At 51.8% G+C, this 26837-nt stretch overlaps 1 protein-coding gene and 1 long non-coding RNA gene across 4 annotated transcripts in view; both read left to right on the plus strand.

Annotated features, from left to right (window-relative positions):
• HIP1 (huntingtin interacting protein 1) overlaps positions 1-26837 on the plus strand; it is a 76841-nt gene that overhangs the window by 11398 nt on the left and 38606 nt on the right. Inside the window, exon 1 of one of the 3 annotated variants that reach the window (XM_064523495.1) lies at positions 22497-22875. The exons of 1 other annotated variant lie outside the window; for it this stretch is intronic. In XM_064523495.1, coding sequence (XP_064379565.1) covers positions 22858-22875 — 18 coding nt within the window. In that variant the 5' untranslated portion in view covers positions 22497-22857. Of the gene's footprint in view, positions 1-22496; positions 22876-26244; positions 26264-26837 lie in introns of those variants that run through there. One more of the 3 variants, XM_026110897.2, reaches the window with a different exon arrangement.
• On the plus strand, positions 7394-13655 carry LOC135330341 (uncharacterized). Its single transcript, XR_010392326.1, has 2 exons — positions 7394-12797; positions 13493-13655. It is a non-coding gene; the product is annotated as an uncharacterized LOC135330341 (long non-coding RNA).

The following is a 26837-nucleotide window of genomic DNA, read 5'->3' on the forward strand; positions in this document are numbered from 1 at the left end:
GCAGGCACAGTGTGCGCTCCCAGCTGACCTTTCATGGCATACCTGGTGGAGATGACCACATCCCAGGTCCCAGGTTCCAGAAACATCTTCAGGGCCAGCAAAGATTTGAATCTAGATAGTCTCAGTCCCCGCCACAGTTTGGAGATGGGCATTTCCTCTAGCTGCCTCTCAGAGCCTGTGCCTTCCCATGGCACGTGGCACACTTTTGCTGAACCCTTTCATGCCTTGCCTTTGGCCAGACATCTTGGCTCGGCATTTGGACTAAGGCACATCACTGCGTTCTCTGGTCCCGCTCAAAGCAAAAGTCATCGGCATTGTGGCTAGAGAAGCAATGCTGTTTTCTCAGCAATTACTGAGAAGTTGTTTAGCTCTATTAGTGAGATTACCAGCCGTTTTTCATGACCTGGTCATGAAATTCAGATTGACAATTTGACTCAAATTGCCAGGTGAGGCCTTCTTTGAGTCTCGAAGTGGAGAAGACTCTGTGTTTCTTTGTTTTTGAGCAAACTGACAAAAAATCTATTAAGCATGGTTGCTGCTTGAAGATCTGATTACAGAAGTTGTGGTTACTTTATTCTAGGAGTTTCCTAATTTTATGTTCTACTTTTACATCATCTGATTGGTAGCCAGCTTTATGTAATTACAATAAAACCAAATTTAACTGCATTAGTCTGTGCTCTTAACAGACTGGCCAGTCTGTGTGTGGTTATCCGTCCGTCTGTAGCAAACGCCTCATAAAAGGCTATTGGTTTCTAGTTTTCTCTTCTTCGGGGTCTCTCTCACAGTACAGCTTTCACTCGCAGGCTCCTGCTCTGCAGACTGGTTGCTCTGTGCTATGGGTGCAGCAGCCCCTCGGAGCCGGGACCGCGGGACAGCGGCTCTCTCCGCGGCAAATAGCTCTCTTTTTCCAGCACCTGGTATTGGCAGCCATCGAGTCCTCTGCAGCGGAAGACGGCACATTAAATATTTACCATACAGAAAAGAGGCAAGTTGCAGCAAACAAAGGGACCCATTGGGAAAACAGGATTCTCTCATCAGGGCCAGGCTAGAGACTTTCTATTTATTGTTAACATTTGTTTCTTTTATTCTATGCAAGCAGCTTAGAGCTCTCTGGAGAGTGTATGGCGTTGCTTTTTATTTTAATTAGCAGATGCTGGCTGGAAAATAGTGTTTTCCAGTCATTGTGTTCTCATGAAAGTGAACAAGAATATGGGGTTTCATAAGCCTGAATAATGCTGCAAGGTGCTTAGACCAGGACATTGGGGACAAGCCGCTACTTGACACCAGGAATTGTCATTCTTCCTCCTGACAGTCCAGAAAAAACGTGATGCAATGAGAACATTGAAATTGAATAGTGTGGTGTAAAAGAGCTTTTGCTTACCATATTGTCTTCCTCACCAGCCCAATATCCACTGCTCTTTCCTAGTGGTATGTGTCCTGAGATTAGAGGTCCCACTAAGCAAAGCTCCACCTTGATCTGATATCAGCTACAGAATCCGGGAAGGAGGTTTGTTGGTTGATAGCTAGCACGTCTGCGGGTAAACCACTGTAGAAAATAGTTGAAGAACAATTTGGGCATTCTTCAAAAAGTGAGTAATGTCCCCAGGGTTCCTGCTGTGTCACTAGTGAGGTTCGTCATTGGTCCAAGTTTGGACTAAATGCAATCCCTGCAATCCAGGAAGTTAAAAAACAAATAATGGCATGCTGAAACACTGATAAGTACTTCTAAATCCCAGTGATCTTGTCAGTAGGCCTTGCTGGTGCTGGCCCATACCTTTGCTGGTCCATGGACGTCATGGTTACCCTTTTCATCCTGGGCCATAATTTATATGTATGCATACTGTCATTAGCCATTTCTTTCTTGTAGCTGTTCAATCAACCAGTGGAGTCTTCAAAATTGACCACAACAAAATCCATACTCCAGCTCCTAGTGACGTAAAGATTTTCTGAGGTTTCAAGATAATGCTGAAGTAGAGGCAAAGGAAGTCTTTAGCTTCTTTTCTGTTGCCTGGGAAAATCTCTTCTGGTAGGGTCATTCCTAGTTCATTTACCTGGTAGAGATCCCATGTTTTCCCAGCAAGAAATTTTCTGTTTACTTCACAAGTGGGAATGAAATGTTCCTACAGAGTCAGCAAGATTTGACTGCTTTTGTGGAGGTAAATACTTGTCTGGAAAGGACAAAGGTACATATTTCTGAGTTTTCTGACATTTCCAGTGTAATTCTGTTATCTGTAACTTGCATGGCTAGTAATATCCAGCTGGAAAGCAGGGGATCTGGTGCCAGATGAGGTTTTTAACCCCTCAGGAATCAGCCTCTGGATGTTCACAGCTTCTTCAGTTACTGCTCGATGTCTGCCTGTCCTTACCTGAGTAAGGCTGGCAAGGATATGACTCAGTTGTGGAGCAGTGACAACTCCGCAGCTCCCCTTGGGTTGTCCCCAGCATGCAGATGGCAAAGGGCTGACACAGGCTAGGTCAGTAAGGCCTCTCTTCATGGAAAGAGGCCCCATTTTTGATTCGTATAGTCGGCCATAGCTTTATGTTGACTCACCCACATTGGGAAGTGAAGTGTTGCCTTTCGGTGTGGCCTCATTCCTTCCAGGAGGTCCCAGAGGGAGGCTTCGTACTCTGTGTTTGTGAGTGGCAGTGTCAACCCTGGATGCTGGCAGCATGTTGAGTATGCACTGGGCTGCGTGTGCTTCCCGAACACACCGTCATTGCTCTGGGAACAGCTCAGTCGCTCCTCAGGGTGTTACATGCAGTATATCATAAAGCCAGACTTTTGCCATTCATCGTACAGGAGGGACGTGAGGGGCACTGGAATAACCTGGGAGACCACACAGACGATGTGAGGATCCAAGCTCTTTCTCACCGTCATCAGCTTCAGCCCAGACAGTGCTCAGCTTTGCAAGTGCCCAGCCAAGGCTGGGGCATAATGAGTGCAAGCTGGCGGGAGCTTAATCCGGATAAGACAAAGGTAATGCTAATGGCTTGGGGATGAGGCGGAGGATGGAAGGTGGGATTCAGCCTGTAGTTGTTAGGGAAGCTTGTCTAATCCTTCTGCAGGAGGCACATTGTGTGGGAAGCACTGTGGGCTCTTTGTCCTGGCGTCAGTCACCAGAGCAGCTTTTTTGTTAGAACTTCTCTCCATCTTTGCAGCCCCTTCACGTGGTGCTCTGACCTTGCCTTGCTCTGATCTGCGTTTCTGTGACTTGCACTCAGCACAGGGCTGCGCTTCAAGACCCCTTTGGGGTCATTCAGCACCGAGTGAGCGGGTACCGCTCTGAGCAGCGCTGTTACGCAGTTCATCGCAGTTGACTGTTGAGGTAGCAGAGCTGCTGGTGCTCCTAGGTGAAACCCAAACGATTTGGCACTCAGCAGTCCGAGGGATGTGCCCCTCAGCTCTCCCTCCTTGTGCGCACTTAAAAAAGTGACGTCAGCTGAGGACTTGGGTTAAATAAGACCTGTTCCTGGATTCGTTTGCCCTGGGATTTCTGGTGAGATATTCTTGGCCTTGACTTGTGGATACACCTCCCCTTCAGCCCCAGCGGAGCTCGCATTGCCTAGCCTTAGTGTGTGTTCTCCTCTTGTTTGTGTTCCCGGTTATTGCAGTACCACTTGGGCTCTTTTTATAGCTCAAAAAGAAGTGCCTTGCATTACTGAGTCATCTGGGAGGCCAAATACATAGGGGAGGAGTTGCAGCTAGAAATAGGGATAGTCTTTGCTTATGCATTCCGATTTTATTTTTTTAACCAAGATGTCCAAGTTTGAAAAGACTATAAATGCCAAGCTAAGAAACGCGTCTTGTATTCCAGTTGGACTGTATCTTCTTACTTCTTTATTTTATTCCTAGTACACTCAAACTGACTCTAGGCTTAAGCCTTCTGTCAGATGTTAGGAGATTTCTTCCCTACTGCATCCTGACTTCCGTCACCCAGCAAGAGATGGGGTTGTCTAATGTGGGTTTGGGGCGTCCTTGTGACGGAGTCCTCTATGACTGGCTGAGCTCCAGCAGTAAATACTTCTGCTGTGTGTCCTTTCCCTGGAGCTGTTTCTGGCTTTCTAAGAGCATGAATTCTCTCATCCATGCCTTTATTTTCAGTAACCTCCAGAACCTAAGAATTTGCTGAAGCCTAAGCTCTTGCCTTTGAAGAGCCTGACTTTTCAGATCTCCTTGGTCACAAAGGAAACATCAAAAATGTCAGTGCAGCTGAATCCAGCAAGGTCTGCAGGGAGCTTCAAATGTTTGCTCTCAGAGGAGATGAGATGCTTCCATTTGCCCTAGGATGCCTCTGGCTCTGAACTTAACTCAACCACGCAGGCGGTGGTATTTTATATTTCAGTGCTGGCTGCGTTAGCAGGAGAGCTCTGTGCATGTGGCATCATTGTTGACTGAAGCTGAGTAGATTGTGATAATGGCTTGGGGAGAAGGGACAGGCATTTGCTACAAGCTGCCAAGTTGGAGAACTAGGAGTTCAAACCAAATGGCAAGTGGTTTCAGTTCCTGCCCACTGGGCCTGGAAGTGAAACTTCCTCTATGTAGCAGTCATGAATAAACCAGAGCAAAAAGGAGAGAAGAGTTCGTTTGTCAAAATCTGCAGTTTTCGTACTCTCAAAATGATTTCTGATTCTGACTGTGGTCAGGTGCATGGGGTTTTGGCTAAATGAAATTTCAGAACCAGCTTTGCAAAGCCAGGGAAGAAGAAGTGTTCACTCCGCGCATTCCTGCTCCATTCCCTTCCTCTGCCCAAAGCGTCTGACACACATTTCCCACCTGCTCTCAGCGTCTCAGACCTGGGGGCATGGGGTGTCCCAGAAGGGCCTGCTCTTCTCTGTCACAGAGGAGAAGTATGATTATGTATATCCAATACAGACTTCGCAATTAAGTCCATACTGCTTAAATACTGTATCTGTGCACGCCATGGCTGCATCCTGGGAACAGGGTGGGAAGTAGGTATCATGGGTACGGGTCTTCCTAGGACCCTGGCGTGAGATGGGTGCCTGCGAGGTCCGTCAAGCGCTGGTGAGCCAAGCCTGCCGGCCGAGTGCTCCGAGCTGGGCTGGCCGCCTCACCCAGCAGCAGTGGGTCGTGTAGGTCTGCTCCTCTTCGGTTGGCATGGGTTCATTAAAGATACCTACAGTGGCATCCCAACTGGTTTCTCTTTTTCTTTGCCAGGAAAATGCATCTCAGGCCAAATCTGAACCAATTCTTTTTTTTAATCAGCCATCATGTGAAGATGGCAATTAGCCAGACTCTGTACCTCACATTGTCATTTTTTTTTATGATTTTAATCCGCCTTCCTCCCTTTCTGCTGCGATTGCTAGCTACAGGAACAATTATTCTCTATTTAGCCAGCTGCTCTTTACATCGGCAGACCAAAAAAATGATTTTTCCACATTGCAGAAATACTAAAAACCAGCAGCTCCTATCTGATATTTAGAAGGGATGAAGTTGCCAAGTTTGTTTCTAGTGATAGTAAGTGAATTCTGGATATCTGATCTTCGTACCTCCAAATGAATGTTTCTGCCTAGACGATCAAGACAAGCAATGTGTTTATTGCTTGATGAAATATCTTGTGATATCATGCTCCTGTGAGCAGCATGTGTAGGAATGCCTATAGCTTATTGTTTTTATCCTAGGAATTTCCATCTTTTCCAGTTCAGCTAGGTATTAAAGACTGGTGCTCAGCATCTTAGACCTACCTACTGTGGGCTGACAGTGGAATCTCCAGAACTGCAAAACTATTGGCACATTTGAAGGTTAAACTTAAGGTAGCTATGCCTGGGAGAGCCAACACCAAATGTCTCCATCATGTTAACTGTAAAATACGTAACTCACACCCATAACAAATTAAAACCCTCGAACAGTTTTTTTTAAAAAAAAGCTTTGTGCAGTTGGGAGAAATTTGTCTAAGACAGCAGCATCAATATGGTAGAGTGGGTCGAAGACCTCTGCAAATTCTCAGCTGCATGGACACGAGGTTCTCTGTCTCTCTGTCCTTCTCCAGGGAGCGCTTGGGGATGGTGCAGGGGACTGTTGGCCCTTTTCGCCCCGGTAGCTCGGCTGTGTTCAGGGCTTTTCAGGGCTGTTTCTGGTTATATGAGCCAGCAGATTTTGAGTGCAATCTCGTTTATTTATCAAAAGCCGTACATAACGTCCTGATTCCCTGAACGCAGTAGGAACAGGCAGCAGGCAGTTTTCCTCCGTGGAAGTGCTCAGGTCTGTTTTCCCACAATCTTTGTGCCTGTGGCTCATACAGCTAACCACGTAGCCTTAGCTGGAAACGTCTGACCACTGCTGCTTCTGCGGCTGCGAGGCTGCCTGACACCCGCTGGCTTTCACTGGACCTCTTGCCACCGAGTCACGCTGATCAGCCGTGTCACCTTTTGGTGGAGCATGTTCTTGGCGTAAGGATGCCCAACGTGGTAGGGCCTCGTTGCAGCCCCATGGCAGGGACTTCCACTTCTGCGTTATGGCCTCAGAGCATTTGACAGCTCACTGCCGAACTCCTTAAAAAAAATTCACTCGGTTTCAAGTACTTTCGAGAACTGCAGGGCTCCACTGCGCTGGCTGCACCTCTTATGGCCATCTCCAGGGCTTTAGCCCAGAGAAACGTGGAAGAGGACAAACGCCCAAATGGGCATGCCAGGTAGGAGAGCAAGATCGAGGCTCTGCACTTGGCTTGTTTGCTACTGCTAGAGCTGTATCACAGCATAGGATGATTGACAGTTTTGGAAAGAGGTGCTTGCTTACATTTCATTTCGAGGTCAGCTGTTGATACGTAGCCAGAAGCATATTTTCTGTCTCCCTGAGCTGATGCCTGATCTTTCTGGTGTCCTGTGTGTTGTGCTCCCCTGACAGTGGCACGTGCCCTGCGTCGGATGCACAGGAGGTTGTCAGCAGTAGGCGATAGTATCGTGCATCCTGAAGATGCCGTGATTTGCTTTTGAAAGCCGAGATTTCTCTCTCGGATTAGACTGATACCCTGAAACACATGGAGATACTGTTGCTCCCTCTGGGTCCCGCTTAACCCTCCCTAAGGCTGTGTCCTGCGGCAGGGCAGATGCATCTCCAGCGTGCGCAGAGCCCTTGAGCTGCCCTGCCTGCGGTCGCGGACGGGGTTGGGGTGGTGCCGCTGCGCCCCAGCAGAGCTGCAGCCCGGGTGGGCTGTCCCCACCTCCCGCGCCCTGGGGAGAGGCCCTGCTTCCTCCCCAGCTCCATCCGCGGCCTTCCTGCCGCCGGGCCGGATCCGCCAAGGCTGCTATCACCGCGTCGCAGAGCCGAGGAGCGGGGCGGAGGGTGCAAGCCCCAAACCTCCCCCCGAGGCTTCCTGCGTGACCCTCTCCCCGCCGGCATCGAGCTGCCCGCGGGCGAGCCTTGGGCTGCCGCCGGCTCCCGCCACCGCGTCGTCGCCCTTCCGGCTGCTGGAGAGGCTCCCGGCCGGAGCCGCTTCTCCGTCTTTGTCTGCGTGAAGTCCGAGTGCCTCTGATCCGGCTTCCACCTTCTGCTGGGTGGCACAGACGTGTTTTCCCCGCCCGGAGCAGGGTTCGCGTTTTCTGCTCCCCCCCAGCAGCGGCCCCGGAGCTGGTGTGAGCGTTACTGTATGTCCCTTCGTTCCGGGCTGGGTAGATAAAACGGATCGCTAGTACAAGCTCCAGGCCAGCAGTATTTATTTGTTTTAGAAAAAGAAAAATGAGTAAAACTAATATTTAGATCTCAGGAAGGGACTTTGTAGCCTTTTGCACGGAATCGGGCCTGTGATTCCCCAGTCCGTAAGCAATAAAACATGTGAAACAAAGTTTCCTTTCTATGCTGGGATTTTTCCACCTCAGTTGTTTGCTCAAATTACCTCATACTCCACCCTGGATCCTCTGTGGCGAGCTCTTCTCTGGCACCGACAGGCCTCTGATGTGCTTTTCTGACTTTCAGCAAACAAACAAGCACATCCTGTGCAGCGAACACGCGTGGTGCCAAATAATCCTGTTTACAGCCGGACAGACGAGGGCTCTGCTCCGGGAGGTCGCTCACCTCCATCGTCGAGCTTCACCTGCGCTGAGCGTCTCCCGAAGCCTGGGAGCAGGAGAGGAGCGGGTGCATCGGACGCGGAGAACGTGGCCCGGTGGTGCTTTTAAAAGAGCACAGGGATAGCTTGCACTTACGTACCGGAGTGGAACTGTTGTCCCATAAGCTATTTTTTTCTGCGATTACATATCTGCCAGAATATATTCCTTTTTCTTCCTCTGTCCCCTGGAGAGTCTCTCCTCCTTTGCATGGGGAGTGGGCATCAGGAGAGAAGCCTGCACAGCTTAAGTGCATTATTGAAAGGAAAAATTATGCTAAAAAGGCTGAGAGTGCCTGATATAAAGCCTGGGAAGCAATTTGGGGAGAGCACAGTGTGCTCGCCATAATGGAGCAAGGCCAGATCAGGCCAGCGTCGTCTCGGGGTCCCCCGCGAGGGGAGGATCAGGGCGTTAGCTTCGAGACAGCTCTCCTCTGAAGATGCATTTCCTTTCTCTAGCAGCTCTCGTAGCACGCAGAGCGTCCCTTTGCCGAACCGTGGAGCTGAATTTCTTATGAGCTGTCGGCTTCTCCGAGCCATTCGCTCGCCCCAGCCCCTCCAGCTGCCCTTTCCAGCTAGCAGCTCTTTGGGAGCGCTGGATCGTGAGGTCTGGCAGCAGAGGCGCTTGGAGAAGCAACGCCGCGCGCTCGGACCGCCGCACGCTGGGAAGCTCTGGGTTGCCTCGGGCAGGAGGATGGGGCCACCTTGATGTTGCTGCGCCGTTAGCGGAGCTGTATGAATTATACATCACACGCTGCCGGGCTCTTTGGTTACAACCGGCAGCAGCACACAACGCACATCCAAAAGCTTGGTGGCCTGGGATGAGGCTAAGGGGTGCAAGGAGAGGACTCTGGGACTGGGGCTTGGGGACTGCAGGGGAGACGCGGAGCTGGGTCCCGGTTCAGCGGAGCCTCCCGCTGTGCCGTGCACCAATTCCTTAACCTCTCTGCAAAGTGGGAGCCTGGTTTCTGAAATCCTGGGGTGTCATGGGATACCCATCCTGCTGCAAAGCATGGCAGAGCGCGCTCCCAGTGAAGTGCACTACAGACCTCTGTGGCCTTTAGCCTGAGGTTCTGTGCAAGCACCAAATAAATAGTATTTATTAATTATTAGTGCTGCTTCTTCCCAACAGAAGAGATTTGGACTCCGGTGGTGAGTTATTTCCTTGCTGGGGGAGAAGTGAGTGGGTACAGACACCGGATGTTATTTCCCAGTCACTATTTATTTACAGCATACACGTAGTTCCTGGTTTTGTTTAAGCGGGGATGGATATTAAAAAGCAAAACGGCACCACTCACAGAGTGGGAAAGAGCGGTCGTGTTCAGACCCTCACCACATTTCCAGAGTGGGCTTGCAGGACGTAAAGCGCCCCTGGCCACCCAGATCACCCGCTCTGAGCCAGCTCTTCCCACATTGGGACATCCTCAAGGGACCTTTCCGTCTCTTAATACCTGCTGATTCTTCCGTTCACAAAAGGCAACGAGGGGACTGTTTTCTAATTGCTTGTGCTGTGCATTGGACCTCACCTTCTCCATAGGTGGACCCACTCCTAATCAGCTGGGAGAACTAATTGTAATTGTGTTTTTTTCACGCAGCAACAAGGGAAAAAAGAGAGTGTAATGCCAAAAGAAAAACACAGTTGGAAAAACAGCAGAATGTTAGGTACTCAGGTAGTGGGAAAGCATTGCAAGCTATTTTTAACTACCATTTTGAAATCAGTTAGATTTGTTTGACATTTTCCCTTTGAACTGAAATAGGCATATTGATCACATCGGCTCTCGCTGGCTGCGTAGTTTAATCTTCTTCCCCGCTCAGTTTTTTCCTTCCGGAGAGTTAGAGCACTTTGCATTTCTGCCTCGCCTTCTGGTTGATGATGGCCCAGTGTTTTCCAAACCTTCGGATGGCTTGTGCAGCCTCTAATGAGAGAGGTGAGTCTTCATGTCTCTTTTGGAGGTGGAGAGGCACAAAGGTTAAGATATCCCCATGCACACAGCTGTTTGGTGGTTGAGCTGAAGACAGAGCCAAGATCTGATCATTTCTTTTTGTTCCCAGACCACTAATCTATGCTTTTTTTCTGTATCCACTGTGCGATGTCTTCCTTCAGCCATCCACAATCCAGAGGCTTGAAGATGTCTTCTAGATGTTCAGAGATCAGAAGCTGCACTGCTGGGAAGCAGCTTTCTTGGAGATACAGAAACGGAAAGAGGTCTTCATGGCTGAATTCGCGAGTGTAAGAGCTGAAAAATGGCCCAGTATACCAAAGAAAGTAGAAAAACTTTAGGGAGCAAACTCAGAGAAGGAGGCAATGTTGTTATGAACAATCTTTAAACACAGTGATCAGGCCTGTTGGTGCAACCAAGGGCCCTGCATGTCGATGCGGGCAGTGAATCCTGCTGTTCGTATTGGTTTAGATGCTCTGGACTGTGGAGCAGTTGTGAAATAGCAAAGCGAATCCAGCAGTCTCTGTCTGAGCAGTCCCCAGGTCTGCCAGAGGCGTTACCAGCACTCATCCTGGCTGGAAGTGCCGCTCTTGGCATTGCACAGGTTCCTCTGAAACTGCGGGAAATGAGCTGCCTTTTCAGACCCCTTTCGTGAGAAGTGCTGGATTCCAGCGTGCAGCATCATCGCGTTTCACGCTGACGCACTGTCCTGTCTAGAGGTTTGGTTTCTCCTTTTTCTCCCTCACCTTAACTCCATGCTATGCAAAGCAGGTCTATCTGATCTGAGCCATCTGGTCCAGTTCAATACGAATATTCCTAGAACAGGAAACTTTCCTGGGGCTGTAAATATGTTGCCTATTTCCTATAAATACTTTTGCCTTTGCCCGTTAGTTAGAAACAAGCCGAGCGTCTGAAGTCCTCCCGGTTCCTCTAGCAGTGCTTTCCAAATTGCAGGCACCGCCTGGCACAGCGTCTGAGCCGTGGTCTGAGCCATGCAGCCTTCGGCCCTTGGCTCGCCACTCTTGGGTGGAGCACTGTCTCCAGCAGCCGTAAAAACAGTCCCTGCAGCTTTTCCCAACCAGACCAGTTGCGTGGGGTGGTTACAATTCAGATGAGTCTATTTGTTACTCAGTTGTTATGCAGATGTGACAAATCTGTTAACATTTACATGGATTCTCGTAGGTGCTGGGAGCTGTGTGTGTCTGCCAGACTGGAAACCTGTTGTGAGCGTCAACTCAGCCACCTTCTCTCCTGGTTTTTTGTTCTGTATTGAAATAATGCTCAGGAGATGGTGGGAGAAGTTCCCGCGCTGTGCCTGGAGCAGGGGGTCTCTCAGGCGTGGCTGTGTGTTCAGCTGAAGCACTGTGCACAAAGCAAGGTGCAACCTGGCCTGCAAGTCTTAACTCAAGGGAGCAGCAGAAAGAAGTAGATAATCAGGATGGTTCCTCTGATGGGCCAGTCTGAAGGTCGCCTATGAGAGAGGTTCGTGAGGCGGAGGCGGATGGCTCAGCCTGGAGCCGAGGGCTAGACCCATGAATATTTTTGCATAAAAGCAGCAAGGAAAGCGATGCAGAGAGCTGAATGCCCAGGCTGGATTTTGTTGGGATGAGGATGGTTCCGGTGTTTGGCTCTTGCTGGAGAGCAGCGTGTGCTGGGAGAGGAGGGGGTTACGCCGCAGGGCAGTCAGGGGGCTGGTGCTGATCCCGACGGCCCCCAGCCGCGGGGCCCCGAGGTGCTTGTGAAGGGACGGTAGAGAAAGCGGAGAGCATGCCAGAGGCCAGAGGCAACGCAGACCCGCCAGCTCACGTGAGGGACGGTGGCAGAGCCAGGCAGCAGCCAGCGACCGCTCAGATTAGGGAGCTTTCCCAGGGCCTTGACGTCCCCGGTCTGTCTGCTGCAGGGAGGCCCCTTGGCAGGCTCGTGGAAGTAACCCAGCCTTTGCCGCGGGACGTGTGAAGAACAGCTATTAGTTAGCAAGGGATCAAGAACCTGCTATTTATAATCTATAACGCTTGTCTGTGACTGTGAGGGACACCTGAGCTGCTCCCTGAGTGCATGTTCAGGCTGCTCCTTTTTGGCATTCCTCCATCTCCAGCCTGGAGCACGCCTCAGTCGCCAGCCTCACACCACGTGAAGCCTTCAGCAAGTCATCTCCCCCTCCCTGTAAATGAAGCAGGTGCATCTGAGGCAGAATTTAAGGGCTTTAAAAGGAAATTTATAGGAGCTGTGTTTTATCGACTGTTTCCTGAATAATTTATGGCAGTGATCCAATTATGGAGGGATTGCAAAGTGGAGAGGCGAGGACAAAGCAGGAGCCATTGATTTCTGGATAAGAGCATTTATCCAAGTAAACCTCTGGGGTTTGTAAGGAAGCGGGTGATCGAGGAGTCGCTCGGCTGATGTCAGCCTCAGAAATAACGCACGGTGCCGCAAAGAAGGTCCCTAGCACTGCAGCGCTGCCGGCTTTGCAGAGCTGCCTGATGAGGGCAGCAGAAATTAGAGTGGTGAGCACAGTGCTGATGTTTTGGTAGCACATTTATGAACTTTGCTAACCCATATTTCCCTCTCGGGGTGTTTTGCTTGTCTCGATAGTGTCAGCCTTATGCTTACAAGAAGGAAGCAAATAGCTAAACCAGTGTATTGTGCAGAGCAGGCTGTATTTGTGCAAAGGAAGAGTGTGAGCCTCTGCTAGAGCTGAGAAGGGATTCCAGGTCACCTACACGTATGGATGGGGACGCAAGGAACACAGGAGACATCTGCAAGTGATGAGCAAGCGGTCACGTACACGTTAGCTGAGGTAAAAGGTGCAGCTTTATATCCCTCTGCCGTAATTCAGTTACATCCATTTGTTATTGTTGCTACTGAATGCCCTGCTTTTGGCTCAAGCACTTAAATTGTTACCTTCCCCATTTGTCTTTTATATCGCTTCATAACTCAAATCTGGCAGAGCTGGGAGGGCTCTAAGTGAAAGCTGTAGGGGCAGCATAAAAATAACATCAGACTGAGATGATTGCAGATGTTAGTGTGGGCTGCAGCCGGAAAGGAAGAAAAAACTGCCCGTGAGGTACCTCTGAACGGGTAGGATGTTGCAGCAGCTTGGAAACTGGTGTCCACTTTCTTGTCTTCGGGGTTGGGTGACGGTGACCAGCACTGGTTATCTGCCAAGCTCGTGTGCTTTCCTCTAAGTAGGCACCCACTTTCTCTCATGTAGCTACATGCATCCAAAGCGTTTCAGATTGTGTTTCTGCAAAGCAGCATGCTCCTGGTTTGTTTTGGAGTCAGTGGGGCCAGGCCAGTCCTTTGGGCGCTGCTCCTTGCAGCTCACTGCTCTGCCCCGGGTGGGGAGCGGGAGTCTCTTTTGCTGTGAGCCCGCAGTTTGGGAGGGGAGGATCTGCCTGTCTCCTTGCAACCGTAGCAGGACTGTTGGGGCAACAAGTGGGGAGGATGCTGTTTATTTTTCCTATCTCTTTCCTGCTTGCATTTTTAATACAGGTGCCTTTGCAGAGTTGCTGCCCGAGAGTTCCTGCTAACCTTGAATTGGCCCCATTTGCAGCTGCCGCCTGAGTGATTTTACACGAAGCCGATGCGGTAGCTGTAATAAGAACGGGTATAGATTGAACAAGGAGCTAAAAATAACAAAGAATCAATAATTGTAGCACAAGCCGTGGCTGTATTATTTATTTTAAAAAAAGAAAAAAAGATCTGTATATTGACAGCCCAGCGAGGCAGCTCCCTGCAAGGCCGCAGTGATAGCGTGGCTGGGCTGCCGGCCCGGCGCTGGGAGGGGGTGCCCGGGCCTGGAGCGCTTACTGCTCTCGAGGGCTGAGAGCGGAGGGGCAGAAGCTCCTTGCTGCTTTGCTTTTGCCCATCCGTCACTTGAGTATTCTCAGGTTTTTGTAGACCCCGAGCACTTGATTTATCTCCTGCTTTGGGAGATCTGGAAGGGCTGCATTCCTAGAGGTTCCCGACAAAGCTTGCTAGTCTGAACAGCGAGGTCAGGAGCATCTCGAGAGCGGCGTAGGGCTGGAGGGGAAACGCCACCACTGCCGTGGGGCCTGGCTGGCCCTTGCACAGCCACGCTGTCCACACAGGCTGGGGCTCGGGACCTTTTTTCAGAGCACGCATGCCACCACCGCTGCCAAAATAACCCCCTTTAGCAGGAGGCTGGGCTGCATGGTCCTGCCCCGTGCTGCCCATCCTGCGTCCATGCGGCCAGCTAGACCTGGACCTGTGCCCACTTAAAACTGACTTCTTCTTTCCCCCTCTGTTTCACGTGCACTGCAATGGTAGCATTAAAAAGATTTTAGAATTGTGTTGAGCTTATTCCTAAGGTCTGCTCTGAATAGGATATTTTCCTAAATCAAGATTTGCGATGGTATTTGGATACTAGTAGTCCAGTGAGATTTTCAGAAATGCTGTAGCACCCAAGGTGCTTCACCGCATCTGGTGCAGATTTGTTTTTGAAAAGCAGCCGTTCCACCAGGATTGTAAAGATTTCATGATTTTTTTTTATATTGCCAATGTTAACGGGTGTAGTGTTTTACGAAGCATGTTCATTGCTGGATCACTCCTGGAAGCCTGAAGATCAGAGTAGCCACCTCCGTGTGAGCTGTGCTGCAGTGCAAGCCCACAGTTCAGAGCAGAGATGCCTGCTGAGCTCCAGCAGATCCCCTGAGTTGCTCTGTTCCCACATCTACCCCCATGCAAGGATCCCAGACAGGAGGACAAGTGCTCACCCAGTAAGTTTATGGGCAGTTGAGTTTATGTGTGTGGGCAGTCTGCTGAGTGTTTGTCTGCAGGACAAGAGTCTCTCACTGGAGGATTTGAAAGGGTGGAAGAATTTGTGTCCAATATTAATACTTGAAGTTCCCCTGTGTTAAGGTGATCTAATCTCCCAATTCAGTTAAAACAAAAAAGTGCCACAAACACCAAACACTCAACATTAGTTGCGTTTCTCCTCTAAATCACCATATTACAAATATAGCCAGGTGGCTGGCTTTTCACTTCCTTCTCCTGAAATACCAAATTCAGCCAATGCTCTTTGCACAGCCAGAGGTGACCACCGGCTCCATGGACTGGAAATTAAATCTAGCATAATAAATACTTTGATGGTACATCCTCCCCAACCCCCTGTAAATGCAGAGTGAGTGGCTGCCACCCCTTTGACTCAGGAGATATGCTTAAAATAGCTGAAGCCTGGAAAATACGAAGCAAACGGTATTATATATACTCAGTAGTTGTCCACTGAACCTGCTGTCCTACTTTATATGTCATTCTGGAGCACATAGGGCTTTCAGGGAGAGGACTTCGTGAGACATCCGACTTGGGGATTTACAGCGGTTACGTGCCTCGGGGATGCACGTGGCTCCTGATACGACCCAGCAGGACTGAGTGCTGCCAGGGAGCATTTCCACGAAGCAGCCGGCAGTGGTGGTGCTCTGCCACGTGGCCCGTGGCTCTGAAGAGGCTGCGCTGAGCTCTGCACAGCACCTATTTCCACAGGGGTCTCTCGCTGATGGCTTCGGACAGGGAGAGTTGGCATTTGTCAGCTGGGAGTCCAAGTCAGGCCTTGTCACGCGCTTCAGAAAACACCATTTCATCTTTCTCCAGTAATTTTAAGAGCTCTGAAAACCGATTTCCAGATCCTGGATTGCCAGTCCCTGAAAGTGCTGTAGCAAGTTATCATGCCAGTATCTTGTGGGGCAGGATCTCAGGGCCTGCAGATCAGTCCAGGACAGCAGTATTTGAAATTTTGTCCTAATCCTGAGCGAAGAGAGATGCTTTGGGAAGATTGGTTTAAATGGCTCAGACACTCTGATGCATCTGGAAGTAACTGCATCCCCCGAGGAAAAATAATTTAAGTGACAACTCACGATGCAGCGATGACATTTGCTGTCCTTGCACACAGAAGCAACCTGAAGTGTAAGTATGGCTTGAAGCCCATGTAAGCCCAGGTGAATATGAGTGAGCCATGGGCAAGGGCAGGTCCCCCTCGTGCTGACGACAGGGACAGAGGAGGGATTTCATCCAGATTCAAAAGGGATGAAGAATCACATGGAAAACATTGCAACGGATGCGCTGTGGATCCATGGGATGTTCTCATTTTGAAAGCTTTACTCCATTTTGGTTCTCTTCTCTCTGGGAAGACTTGAGAGATATAGGAAGATCAAGAGGGAGCGACAGATATTATTAGTCATCAAGGAGGGAGGAGGCTGCAAGGGAAGAGGGTTTTAAAAAGCTCCAGGGTATTTTTAGACCTGGGAAAATGAACAGTGGGAAAGAAGAGAGACAGGAGAACTTTTAGAAAGACATAAATGGTTCCTGTAGCAAAGTGGACATGGCTTTCCACTTCATCTTATCTTGGCGCATGAGCTTAGATGGAGGTTGGCTCAAAAAAAAAAAGTAAGAATGTAAAACCAATAAAATAAAGTGACTTCTCGATCATCACTTGACTAACCGTGTCAAACTGGCTGTAATGACAAAAGGCCACGTTTGCCAAAACCCTTTATGCCTACTTCTCTTTATTTTGGTGGGAATTGTCCCCCTCATCCATCCTGGGCTGAACCACACATACCATTTGAGCAGTTTGCAGGATAATAGCTGGGCCGCATCCAGGAGATGGGAGGGCTGAGGATTTTTCCATGATATTGTGAAGGGTCTCTGAGCTCAATGAAGGGATTTGCAGCCCAACACAAGAGGGGGTTCAACACAGCCAAGGGGGAGGGGTCTCCACTTTCCCCTAGCTCACTGGGGAGGGTGGAGAAGGGGGGTCTGCTGCCATGATGGAGCCCTTGTGCTTGCGCGTCTCTTGTGCAAGGCTTTTGGAAACCCAAGTGTGTTTCCCTTTTGGAAACCCAAGCATGAAACCCATTCCTACAGCGGTGGGCATGGGAATTACAAAGCACTGTATGGCAGGAGAACCAAGGAGACCGCTTCAGCTGGAGGGAGAGCAGATGTGCAGAGAAGACAGCAGCTGGTTGGGGCTGCTGGGAGGGAGGAGAGGCTGGTGGCCGGCGGTGCGGAGCTGCCCCGCAGCGTGGGAGCCAAGGCTGCAGCTGGAGGGACAGGTCCCCCCAAATTTCTCTCAGGAAGCAGCAATGCCTTTGCTTTCCCCATTCACTGTGGTGGAAGGTCACAACTTGCCTACCTGTGCTCGCCAAGGGCATATGACAGCTCCCAAAGCAGTGGCATGGACCAGGTTGGGGGAGGCAGGGTTCCCTGCTTCTCCAGGCTGGCAAAGGCATGCTGAAGCCCATCTTAAGGAGCATCTGCAGTGTCTCCCTCTCCCCTCCTGCTGCAGCTCTCCAGCGGGCTTTTACCTGCTCTGCCTTTGATGCCCAGCCATTTTTCCTTGGTCAAAGCATCATCTCTGGGTCGTTTCTCTCCAGTGCCCATCCAGTGCTCCCCTTCCCACTTGCAACTGTGCTCATTTGCAAGAGCATTTGCTGGATCCTAACTAGAATACATTGGCCCTGAAAGGGAGATGGCGAGGCTTTTTAGGGCTGGTCCTGCTGAAGCACTTCCTAAATTGCTGGGGAGGGAGGCTGTTCTGGAAAGGACGGTTTCTATAGCCTTGGAATAAAGTGTGTCGGCCTGCATGTACACCTGCAACGTGGACGATAACTGGGGCACTCTATATATAACCCACACCCTGCCTTCTGCTGCAGAGGCCCTGGCTGGGTTGCCAGCAGCGGGATTGAGCCTAATGGAGCTAAGCGCAGAGGCTGCTAAAAGCGTAAGCGCTGCTCTCCGAGGCCATCGCGGGCTCATCAATTTATCTGTACCCGGGCACCGATGGAGGAGGGGGAGAGGCACAGCGACCGGCTGCAAGGTTGCGCGATCACTGCTGCTGGGAGAGCTTTACCCCGACGTCCCCGCTGCTGTCACCCGGAGCTGGGTGTGCGCACGTGTGTGCGTGTGCGTGTGCACCCCCATGGGCGTGCAAACTGCCAGGGATTTAGAGCTAGTACACGTATCCTTGCACAACCTTAGCTGGAGTGCCTCAGGCTAGCGAGTGAAGTATAAAATCGCTTTGTATGCAGAGCACTTCAAGGAATCCATGCTGAAAGCCTGGCTGATGCTCCTAAAGCTGCAAAAAACGCAGCAGATTTCTGCCTCGGCGCTTCAGCAGCTTCATGGGAGACCCTGAGAATAACCACCCTCCGCTGCAGCAAGCCGCAGGGCCGCGAGCGCTGGGCGGAGGCGGCAGCGGGCTCTGACCCGGGACGAGGCGGTGCCCCACGCCGCCGGCTCCCCCCGCGGCGCCAGCACAAATGCTGCTTTGCGGCCGTGCGGCGAACCGCATCAGGGAACTCCTTTGGGTTTAGCCTGGCCCGGCAAAAAAGGAAAAAAAAATCGGTTTCTCCCTGGGTGAGTTCTCCAAAACGTTACCCCAGCTGGTCGCGCGAGCGCCTGCCCCGGCCCGAGGGGAAGGACGGGGCGGGGGGACGTGGTTCTGTTTTTACCAGCGGTAGTGGCAGTTTGCAACAGCTTAACCAGCTGGTGGAAAGGCAGCAGTAGAGCATCACACGCTCAGGGCCTTCTAAACATTTTGCAGGCCTATTTTCTTCATTTTCTTCAGGTCAGCAGGGCAAAAGGCCTGAAACACAGCCCTCTCTGCGCTCGGTGGCAGAGTGGCTGTCCGCATGGCTTGGCCTCTCGGCTTCCTCGCTCCTCCTTTGCATTTGCTCCTCTTGGCTGCTCTGGTGGGAGGTGTGGATTTTAGGAAAAGGCACCATAAAAAGGGAGAGTGCCCAGTGCAGAGGGAGCCTGCACTCCTTCTGGTGCTCATCCTCCCCTTTCGCCCAGCGCGGTCCAGCACTGGCTGTGCCCCTGCTTCCCCAGGCAAGAGGTGCAGCATTTCGTGATGTATTTATCAGTCTAATTTGTCCTTGTGGTTTGCACTGATCTTCTGGTCCCCTCTGAGCCCCTCGCTTGGCCATGCACACTGCCCTCCTGCTCTTGCCCTCACTCTCATTTTTTGGCTTTGGGAGCGAAGCTTTGTTTATCTGGGACAAACTCGGTTTTCTCTTTGTTCTGGGGATCCTTCCTAAATTGCCTTTGAATTTAGACTTTTCTCTAGCCGCCTTGGCTCTTTTTTCTTTTGCCCTTTAGCCTAAGAGCTTTCTAAGACCCCTCCTTGCTGTGAAGTTATATGGGCTTTAATCTCCCCAGCTCTTTCCTTTGAGTGCTTTCTAATAGCCTTCACAGGCCCTTTTCTTTGTTACCTCCCAGTGGCTCAGATGAGGGGAAACACACAACCACTGTGGCCGGGGTGGACAAGCCCAAGGCTTGCATGTCCTGGCTCTACCAGCTTTTTAGGCTTTCAGGCCCTGCCACCAGCTTTACAGTAGCGCTGTGTTGTTGGTATGATCTGGGAAGAGATCTCATGACCAATAGGTGCTCCATTCTTTGAGTTCCTGGAAGCAAGAGGGAGGCAAGGATCAAACTGAGCTGGTCTCCTTAGTCTTGGGAACTAGAACTTCTACAGTGGCAATCATCTTGTAGCATCCAAGGCAAAGAGCCTTCAATCAGGCTCTGACTTCTGTCTCGAGCACATTAGAGGGAAGTCCACCCATGAGGATGGACTTTGTCCCCTCCCTCTGGGTGCGATTTCCCACTCTCAGAGCGTCCCTTCGCATCCCTCACTGCAATCAGCGTCCAGAAATGCAGTTTTCCTTCCTCTCGTTCCAGCACGAGCACAGTCTGAAGGGCCCTTTGCTGTGCTCCGGACCTGCACAGCGCGAGGAGGGGCCCAGGAAGTGCTTCGCCTTCAGAGCACTTGCGGAGGAGTAAAATCTCTGTCCGGGATCATCTGCTCCTCAGATCTGCTGCCTTGCGTTGCTGATGGAGCAGAAGCTTGGCAGACACTCAGCCGGGTGCATGCTGGGCTCCAGATTTTAGCTCCGGGCTGGCAGCACTGCGGGGGGGTGCCTGGCGCCTGCCGGGCGCATCCTGCTCCTGGATCTGAATCTCCCTTCTTCTCTCTGAACTGGCTGTGAGGACAGATGAGCTGTTTGGCTCAGGAGGGAATTGGTGGGAAACCTTTATTTCGAAAAGGAAGGGTTAACAACAACAAGCTGACTTAATTTGTTATGAAATGCTTTATGATAACTTGCCCTGTTGGAGGGCACTGTGGGATTAAAGAGGGATCTCTGGAGCACAAAGCCTGTGTGTGAGGCCATCAGCGGGAGATGAAACACGGGGAGCCTGCAGCGTGGGGGGAGCAGCTTGCATCCTCCGTGGATGCACACAGAAGGGGACATGCACAAGGGGTTTGATGGCATTACAGGGCATTGCCAGTAAGGCTAAAGAGTGGATCCTGCATCTTACTTTTAAAGGTACATATTTCCCACTAGGTTACACGCTACATGTGTCCTGGTGTGGTGGGGTTTGGGTTTTGTTCCGGATTATTTGCACACGTTCTCTTTGTTTTCCGGTGTGCCTAGCAGGGCGTGCTCTTTGCATACATGCCTTAAGGTCTCTGTGCATGCAAATGAGGCATTAAAACCTTGCAGCGAAGTGCTAATTGCAGGGCTGTGGCCTCCTGGAGCTTCCCAGCTGCAAAAGCTGCAGGCAGGGTGCTCTGGAAAGCGTGGGCTGCGTTGCCGGGAGGAGAGCATGCTGCGTGGTGGGGCCTGGGACAGAAAGTCAAGCAGTGTTTGTGGCGTCCAGTCTGGAGCAATACTAAACCCAGCCGATATTGAATTAATTAATTCCAGCATTTTAGGAAAGATGCCCGGTCCCATTAGCCAAGGAGGAACATCCAGAGGTGGTGGTGGGGTCACTGTGGGGCTGAGCGAGGAGGACCAGGACCTCACATCTTTCATGCCAGAAGGTTTTAGAGGAAAGGAGCCATAGTGTCCCCACTTATGGAGCAGCTTTCCCATATCCTGAGAGTTTACTCCAGCCGACGAGTGCCGGTTATTTCGTAAAGCAGGCCGCAGCGGTAGCAGTGGGCCGAGATTGTCCCGAAAGGTTGTGATCACCTTGCAGGTTTGTGGATATCTTTAGGACTTCCTCTGCATGAGCTTGGACTAGTTCCCAGCAGATTTCTGATGACATCAATTTTCAGAAGAGTATTTGCTTTAAAATAGGACTGTGCAAAGCCGCTAGATGGGTCACAGCATTTGTGGCTGAATCAAATGGCGAAGGATGCCATTCGGTCTTCAGTATATGTAAAAGTTACCGAGATTTACTTATGGGGCGTAATGGGTGGGCTTCTTGCTGGCTAGAAATTGCTCATCTAGATGCTTTTTTCAGAGCTAAAGCTGTCTGCACGTTGAGGATGATGTTTGCATAGGAGAAAGATGCATTGTGGCTGAGGTGTAAACATTTAGCTCTGTTTGTAATCAGACTGTACCTCCCGTCCCGCAAAAACCTGAAGAAAAATGACAGCCTTTTGTGCAACGCTGTTAGTGCAACCCACTTGAGCAAGTCGTGCAGACTGTGCAATTCTCCCACGGGGTCCTGCCAAAACTTGTTCTTTGCAGAAGACACCCTAACGCAGCCGGTTGCAATCGGGTGCTCGACGAGCGGCGGCCGCGGCAGCGCATCCATCGCCTGCGCCCGGTGCTCTGGGCTCTTCCCGGGCTCGCGCCGTGTGCGCGCTGCGGCGTTTAGGAGAACGGGCCGTGTCTCGCAGGCCCGCTGTGCTTTTAGGGAAGGGATGTCTGTTTGCATGCTGTCCCCCTTGGGTCTCCGCAGCATGCATGGCGCGTGGGATCCCGTTATCTTATTAAGAAGGGTAGTTCACAGGCCAGCGACCATCCCTTAGTGCCTGAGCTGAGACTAGACTAGAATAATCTAGGGGGATTATAATGTTAGTCCAGGCTAGCACCGCAAGAGCTACTTTTTTATTTTTTAGGGCTCTGAAGTGTCTCCTCTGCCTTCTGCAGAGGGTAAGCTGCGTTTTTTTTGCTGGGATGCTTTTACCCCCACCTACTTCGGGTTTGCTTTTCGGGCATTTGAAGGATCGCAGAATCATTTGGCTTTCCGTTGTGCCTTCCATCCCAAAAAAGCACTGGAAATAGCTGGGCCAAACTGAGATATTTCCCTGCTGCTGCATTCCCTCCTGCCTGCCTGTCCCCTGGCTGGTCGGAGGAGGTATTTAGTCCCTGGTCTGAGTGCCGGGGAAGGGCCGGGTGGCCGGTGAGCGCGCCGTGCCTGCGACGGGAAGGTAGGCTCGCTCGCTGTGCCAGTCCGAGCGCTTTGGGGTTGCAATTGCAACCAAATCGGGGTGATTGCAGCCAGCGGAGCCGGAGCCGGGCCCCCGGCACCACCAGCCGGGGGAGGTTCCCCTCCAGGGCCGCAGGGCAGCGGGTCGGGGCAGGAGACGGTGGTGATGGGCTCTTCCTCCTGCCTCCCCCAGCACTTGTTGCTGCCCCGAGGCCACTCGCCGGGGCTGGGGGGGCCGCGCGCTCCCGCGCAGCTGCGGGGCCGGAGCGGCGCTTTTGTTATTCAAAGCACAGCGGCAGCCAGGCTCCGGCTGTCCCATCCTCCTCCTCCTCCTCCTCTTCCTCCTCCTCCCCCCCCTCCCGGCGCTGCCCGCCTCGGCGGAGGGGCTGTGCCGCCCCCCGCGGGGGCGCGCCTGGCTGCGCGGGGGGGGCGCGCGGCTGCGCGCTCTCCCCCCCTTTCCCCCCGCCTTTGCTCGCAGCAGAAGCTTCCAGCTCGCTGCCGCCGCGCCAGGCGCCCGCAGCCGCCGCGCTGGCCCCGCTGCTCGGGGCTCCGCGGGCCGCGGCGCTTGCAGCGCTGCGCGGGGCCGGGGCCGGGGCCGCCGCCGCCATGGGAGGCGCCGCGCCGCGCTGAGCCGAGCCGAGCCGTCGCCTCGCGGGAGGCTCCGGCCCCTCGTCGCGGCCATGGAGCTGGGCAAGATGGTAAGTGAGCGGCGGCGCCGCGGCAGCATCCCGCGACGGGGCCCGGGCTCCGCCGCCCCGGGGCCGCGGCTCGCTGGGGCCGCGCCGGGAGCTGCCTCTCCGCCGCCCGGGCGGGGAGCTCCGGCGTTTAACCTGCCCTCCCGGCGCGGCTCGCCGGGGCTGCGCTTTAGGCAGGGCTTTGCATCGAGTGCAGCTCACTCGCATCGGGATCTCTGCGAGTTTCCTTTGTTTGGGAGACTCCAAGATTTGGGCTTCTTCTGCTGTAAAACCTGGGAAAAAACGTTTTTTATGTTTCTTTTTGTTTTCTGTTGTTTTTTTGGATGTGTTGCGGAGCGAAGCATGTGTTGGGTCATTCGGTGTTACTCGGTGATTTGTCCTCAGCTGGAGGTGTCCTTGCGCTTGAGCTGCTGCACCTGTGCCTGCTGTGAGCCAGGTGCCTGGGTCAGGGTTTGCTCTCGTCCACGTACTTTAACTTGTTCCCTCCCATCCCGCCGGCTTTCTCCTCCGCTGGGTCCAGGCTGTGCCCCGAGGACTTGTGGCTGTGTATCGTGCTGCCGGGAGTTTTTTCTGCACGTTTGGGCAGGGTGTCCCGGTGCACCGGCAGAGCTGAGCTCCGTGGGGCCAGGCCTCCGCTCGGGCAGAGGGGATGAAAACGGGCTTGGGGTGGAAAGGGGCTTTGAGGGTCGGCTCCTGGCGGCACGTTCATCTCCCGTGCTGGTCGCCTCTGAAGGGAGATTTGGGGTTTCGTGGTCTCCAGGATGGGAACAGTGAGAGGTAGCGTGGACTGGAGTGTAGGTGCTTTGGCCGAGCTGGCTTAGGGAAAGAGGGAAGTCACCCAGGTCCAGCGTGGAGTCCATACAGTCCTGGCTGTTTTCAGCTCGTTTGCAGGATCCAGACATCTCTGAGGAATAAGTGTAGTGGCCCCAGACATTTCTAGACACCAGCCCTGGCTCTGGTAGTCAGACAGCTTGCTCCTTGCCGAGCGCAGAGGCCGTTGGCTCCGTGTCGGCTTGCAGCCGTTTGGCTGGATGGTGCTGGGACTTTAATAACCCAGTGTGCAGAACATGAACGCTAGCTTAATTTTCTCACCTCTGCCCACAGGGGCAAGGGACTGCTTGCTCTGGTCAGAAGATCTGCTTTGCAGGAGCACTTGCAAGGAAGGATTTCCATGAAAACTCCTGTTGCTGCGTTTGCAGCCTGGCTGTTAGCGTACCGGAGTGCCTGTCAGGGTTTGCACCCCGGGACCATCCCAGCACACGTTACCTTCTTTGGAGCCGGGCGAAGGATGCGCTTACTCAAGAGCATCCTGCTAACGTAGTAAGCACAGCGAGTATTTGTTCTGAGGGGGAAATCTGCTGCTATTTGCCTGAAATCTAAATAGGTCATGGCAAAGTTGAAGTGCAGGGTACCGTCACATTGCGCTGAAGCACTTGATACTAGTTTCACGTGGATGATATCTGAGGCAACCGTATACCGGGAGCTAAACTTGCTGACTGGGTCTTGCCATTGAAAGGGCAGGTTTCCTCCCCGATGAAAAGTTCCACAAGGGGTAAAATTTCTCAAGCGAGTTTTGTCCTGTGATGGCAATTTATCACTGAAACACTTGTCTGGAGCTGAACTTGCATGCTGAGTTTGCACAGTCCAGTTTCTGCTCCCCGCGTCCTCAAGCGGGGGATGGAGTTAGTGTCAAGTCTCACTGCCTTTATTTCCTCCCATCACAAAAAATGCCCAAATGTTTGCATTCGTTGGAGCAGAAGACTCCAGCTGAGGCCATTCTTAAAGTATCGGGCCTACTTGGAAGACCGTGGAAGACTTGTCTTGAGGCTTGACCCTGGAAAACGGTGCCAGCGATCCTCCCTCCGCAGACACAAATCACTGCCGGTGAAAGATTCTCGGCACATAAAATCCCCACTTAAAATCCAAAGCCTGGCTAATAGGACAGCTAGCGGAAAAGGCTTCTGGCCACGGGGGAATGGGCTCGGCAACGTGGGGCACCAGTGCGATTGATTGGCTGCTGGTGACGTCATGCCCATATCGGCAATTAAACATTAAGAGTAACGAGTGCCTGTCTGGGGGAGCAGCTGCTGGAGGAGTGCAGCCGCTCTGGAGGATGCGCTGCCTGGGAGGAGGTGTGCTGGTGCCTCTCGGGAGTCGCCGGTGTTGCCTCCCTGCCTTGTTTTGGTGTGTGTAGGAGGTTTGCTGCCATGTGGCTTGCAAACTGTCTTTGGATTCAACTGGTTGTACCGGGGTCTGCAGTCGGCGCCGCTCGAAATTGCAGCGCGCTCGAGCGACTCGGAGGAGGGGACGCTGTGCCGTGCGAGCAGGGATGGATGGTTTTGGTGGGGAGCAGCAGGGATGGATGGTTTTGGTGGGGAGCAGCAGGGATGGATGGTTTTGGTGGGGAGCGCTGCTGTCTGCAGTGCGTGCGTGAGCCAGGGACGCAGCCTTGCCTCGGACACCTGGCCCTCTGCTAGGCTGTCACGCCTGATGGAGCGAGGTCAGTTCTGGCCAACCTCAGATTATATCTCCTGGTTATAGCAGTGCTGCTTCTTCCCAAAGTGACTGTCTCATCTTTTAGCATCCAGGAAGGAATGGTCTGGGGTGTTTCTCCATCCGTTCATGCCTCTGTTGGCGTGCAGGGCAGCAGAATCTGTGGCACCGATTTGTGTCGGGGCCTGTCCTGGCCCTGCAGAGCTGTTGAGATGGCTGAAATACTCCCCAAGTTCTTTTGCAGGCTCAACTGACTTTTCTTCTGACTTACTGCAGCTGGAGACTTCAATGGATCCCAGCCTTTATGGCATAAACTCCCCAGACGGTCATTAATGAGGATGGGTTATTCTGTAGCCTCAGATTTTTTGCTAGCTGTAGCCCTTAAATCAATTTTGCTTCTGTCCTTTTTTCCAAAGCTTTCCTGGGTATTGAAAGAGTCCATGTTCTTTAAGCTGGATGAAAGATGTGTGTCTAGAGCTTGGATTCTGTCCAAGTGATTAATCTATATAAATTGTTTATGGCGTTTGAGAAATCTAATGGCCTATTTGGGTTTTGATACCACAATTGTATGAAGTGATGCATTCAACTTAGCAGGCTCTTGTTTCCAGTGTCATTATACCAAATGCTTCAAATCACTTCTTAACAGTCAGAGGTCTGCAGTCTGGCTCTCCCTTGCTGGCATCTGACAGATCTCCACCATCCACAAATTGGACTTCTCAAGTCTCTGAGACCCATCACAAGTCCATTTGGTGTTTTTCTTCGTTCTTTCTCTTTGATTGCTTCAAAGATAGAGGAAGTGATCAAATCTCACCATCTTTTCCTGCCTTAGCTTTCATGATGCTGCTCAGCCTGTTTTTTGAGCTTGAGGATCTGCAAAGGCCACTTCCCAGGAAGGATGGTGAGTTAACTCCATATACACACTGTTCATAAATGCACCATTCTGTAGGTTGCTTCCTCCAGTTTGATTCCACTGTGATTGGACTCTGCTACACTGAGGAACAGCTAGGAGCCAGTGGCATGGTCTCCTATGCTCTCTGGTTCATATACTCTCCAAGAAGTGTATATCCTTCAAATTATTTTCATTTTTGTGCTGTGGAGAATGGTACTATGCACATGAGGCAAAGGCCACAGATCTTATGTGGAGGCTGACGACAGCTGTGGTCCAAGTGTGTCTCCCTTCCAGTGCCCTGTCCTAGATGCAGATGTTTGAACATCACCCCTCGCTCTCTTGGGCCAGAAGGTTTTTCTCCTTGAAGTACATGTGTTACAAGAACTGTTCTATAACACTTATATCCTGCTTCGCATTTTGCAGTAAAGCATATGGTGACAATAGGTAGGTTAAGCATGATGTTGATCTGAAGCTGCCATCTTCTCAAGCCTCATGATATCAGATCTGAAGCCAGTAGGCGTTACAGTGCTTTTTGTCACCTTTGCCAGTCGTGTCTATGCCAAGAAGAACCTGACTCTGCGCT

Source organism: Dromaius novaehollandiae, chromosome 19 (genome assembly GCF_036370855.1).
Source record: "Dromaius novaehollandiae isolate bDroNov1 chromosome 19, bDroNov1.hap1, whole genome shotgun sequence".
Classification (NCBI taxonomy): domain Eukaryota; kingdom Metazoa; phylum Chordata; class Aves; order Casuariiformes; family Dromaiidae; genus Dromaius; species Dromaius novaehollandiae.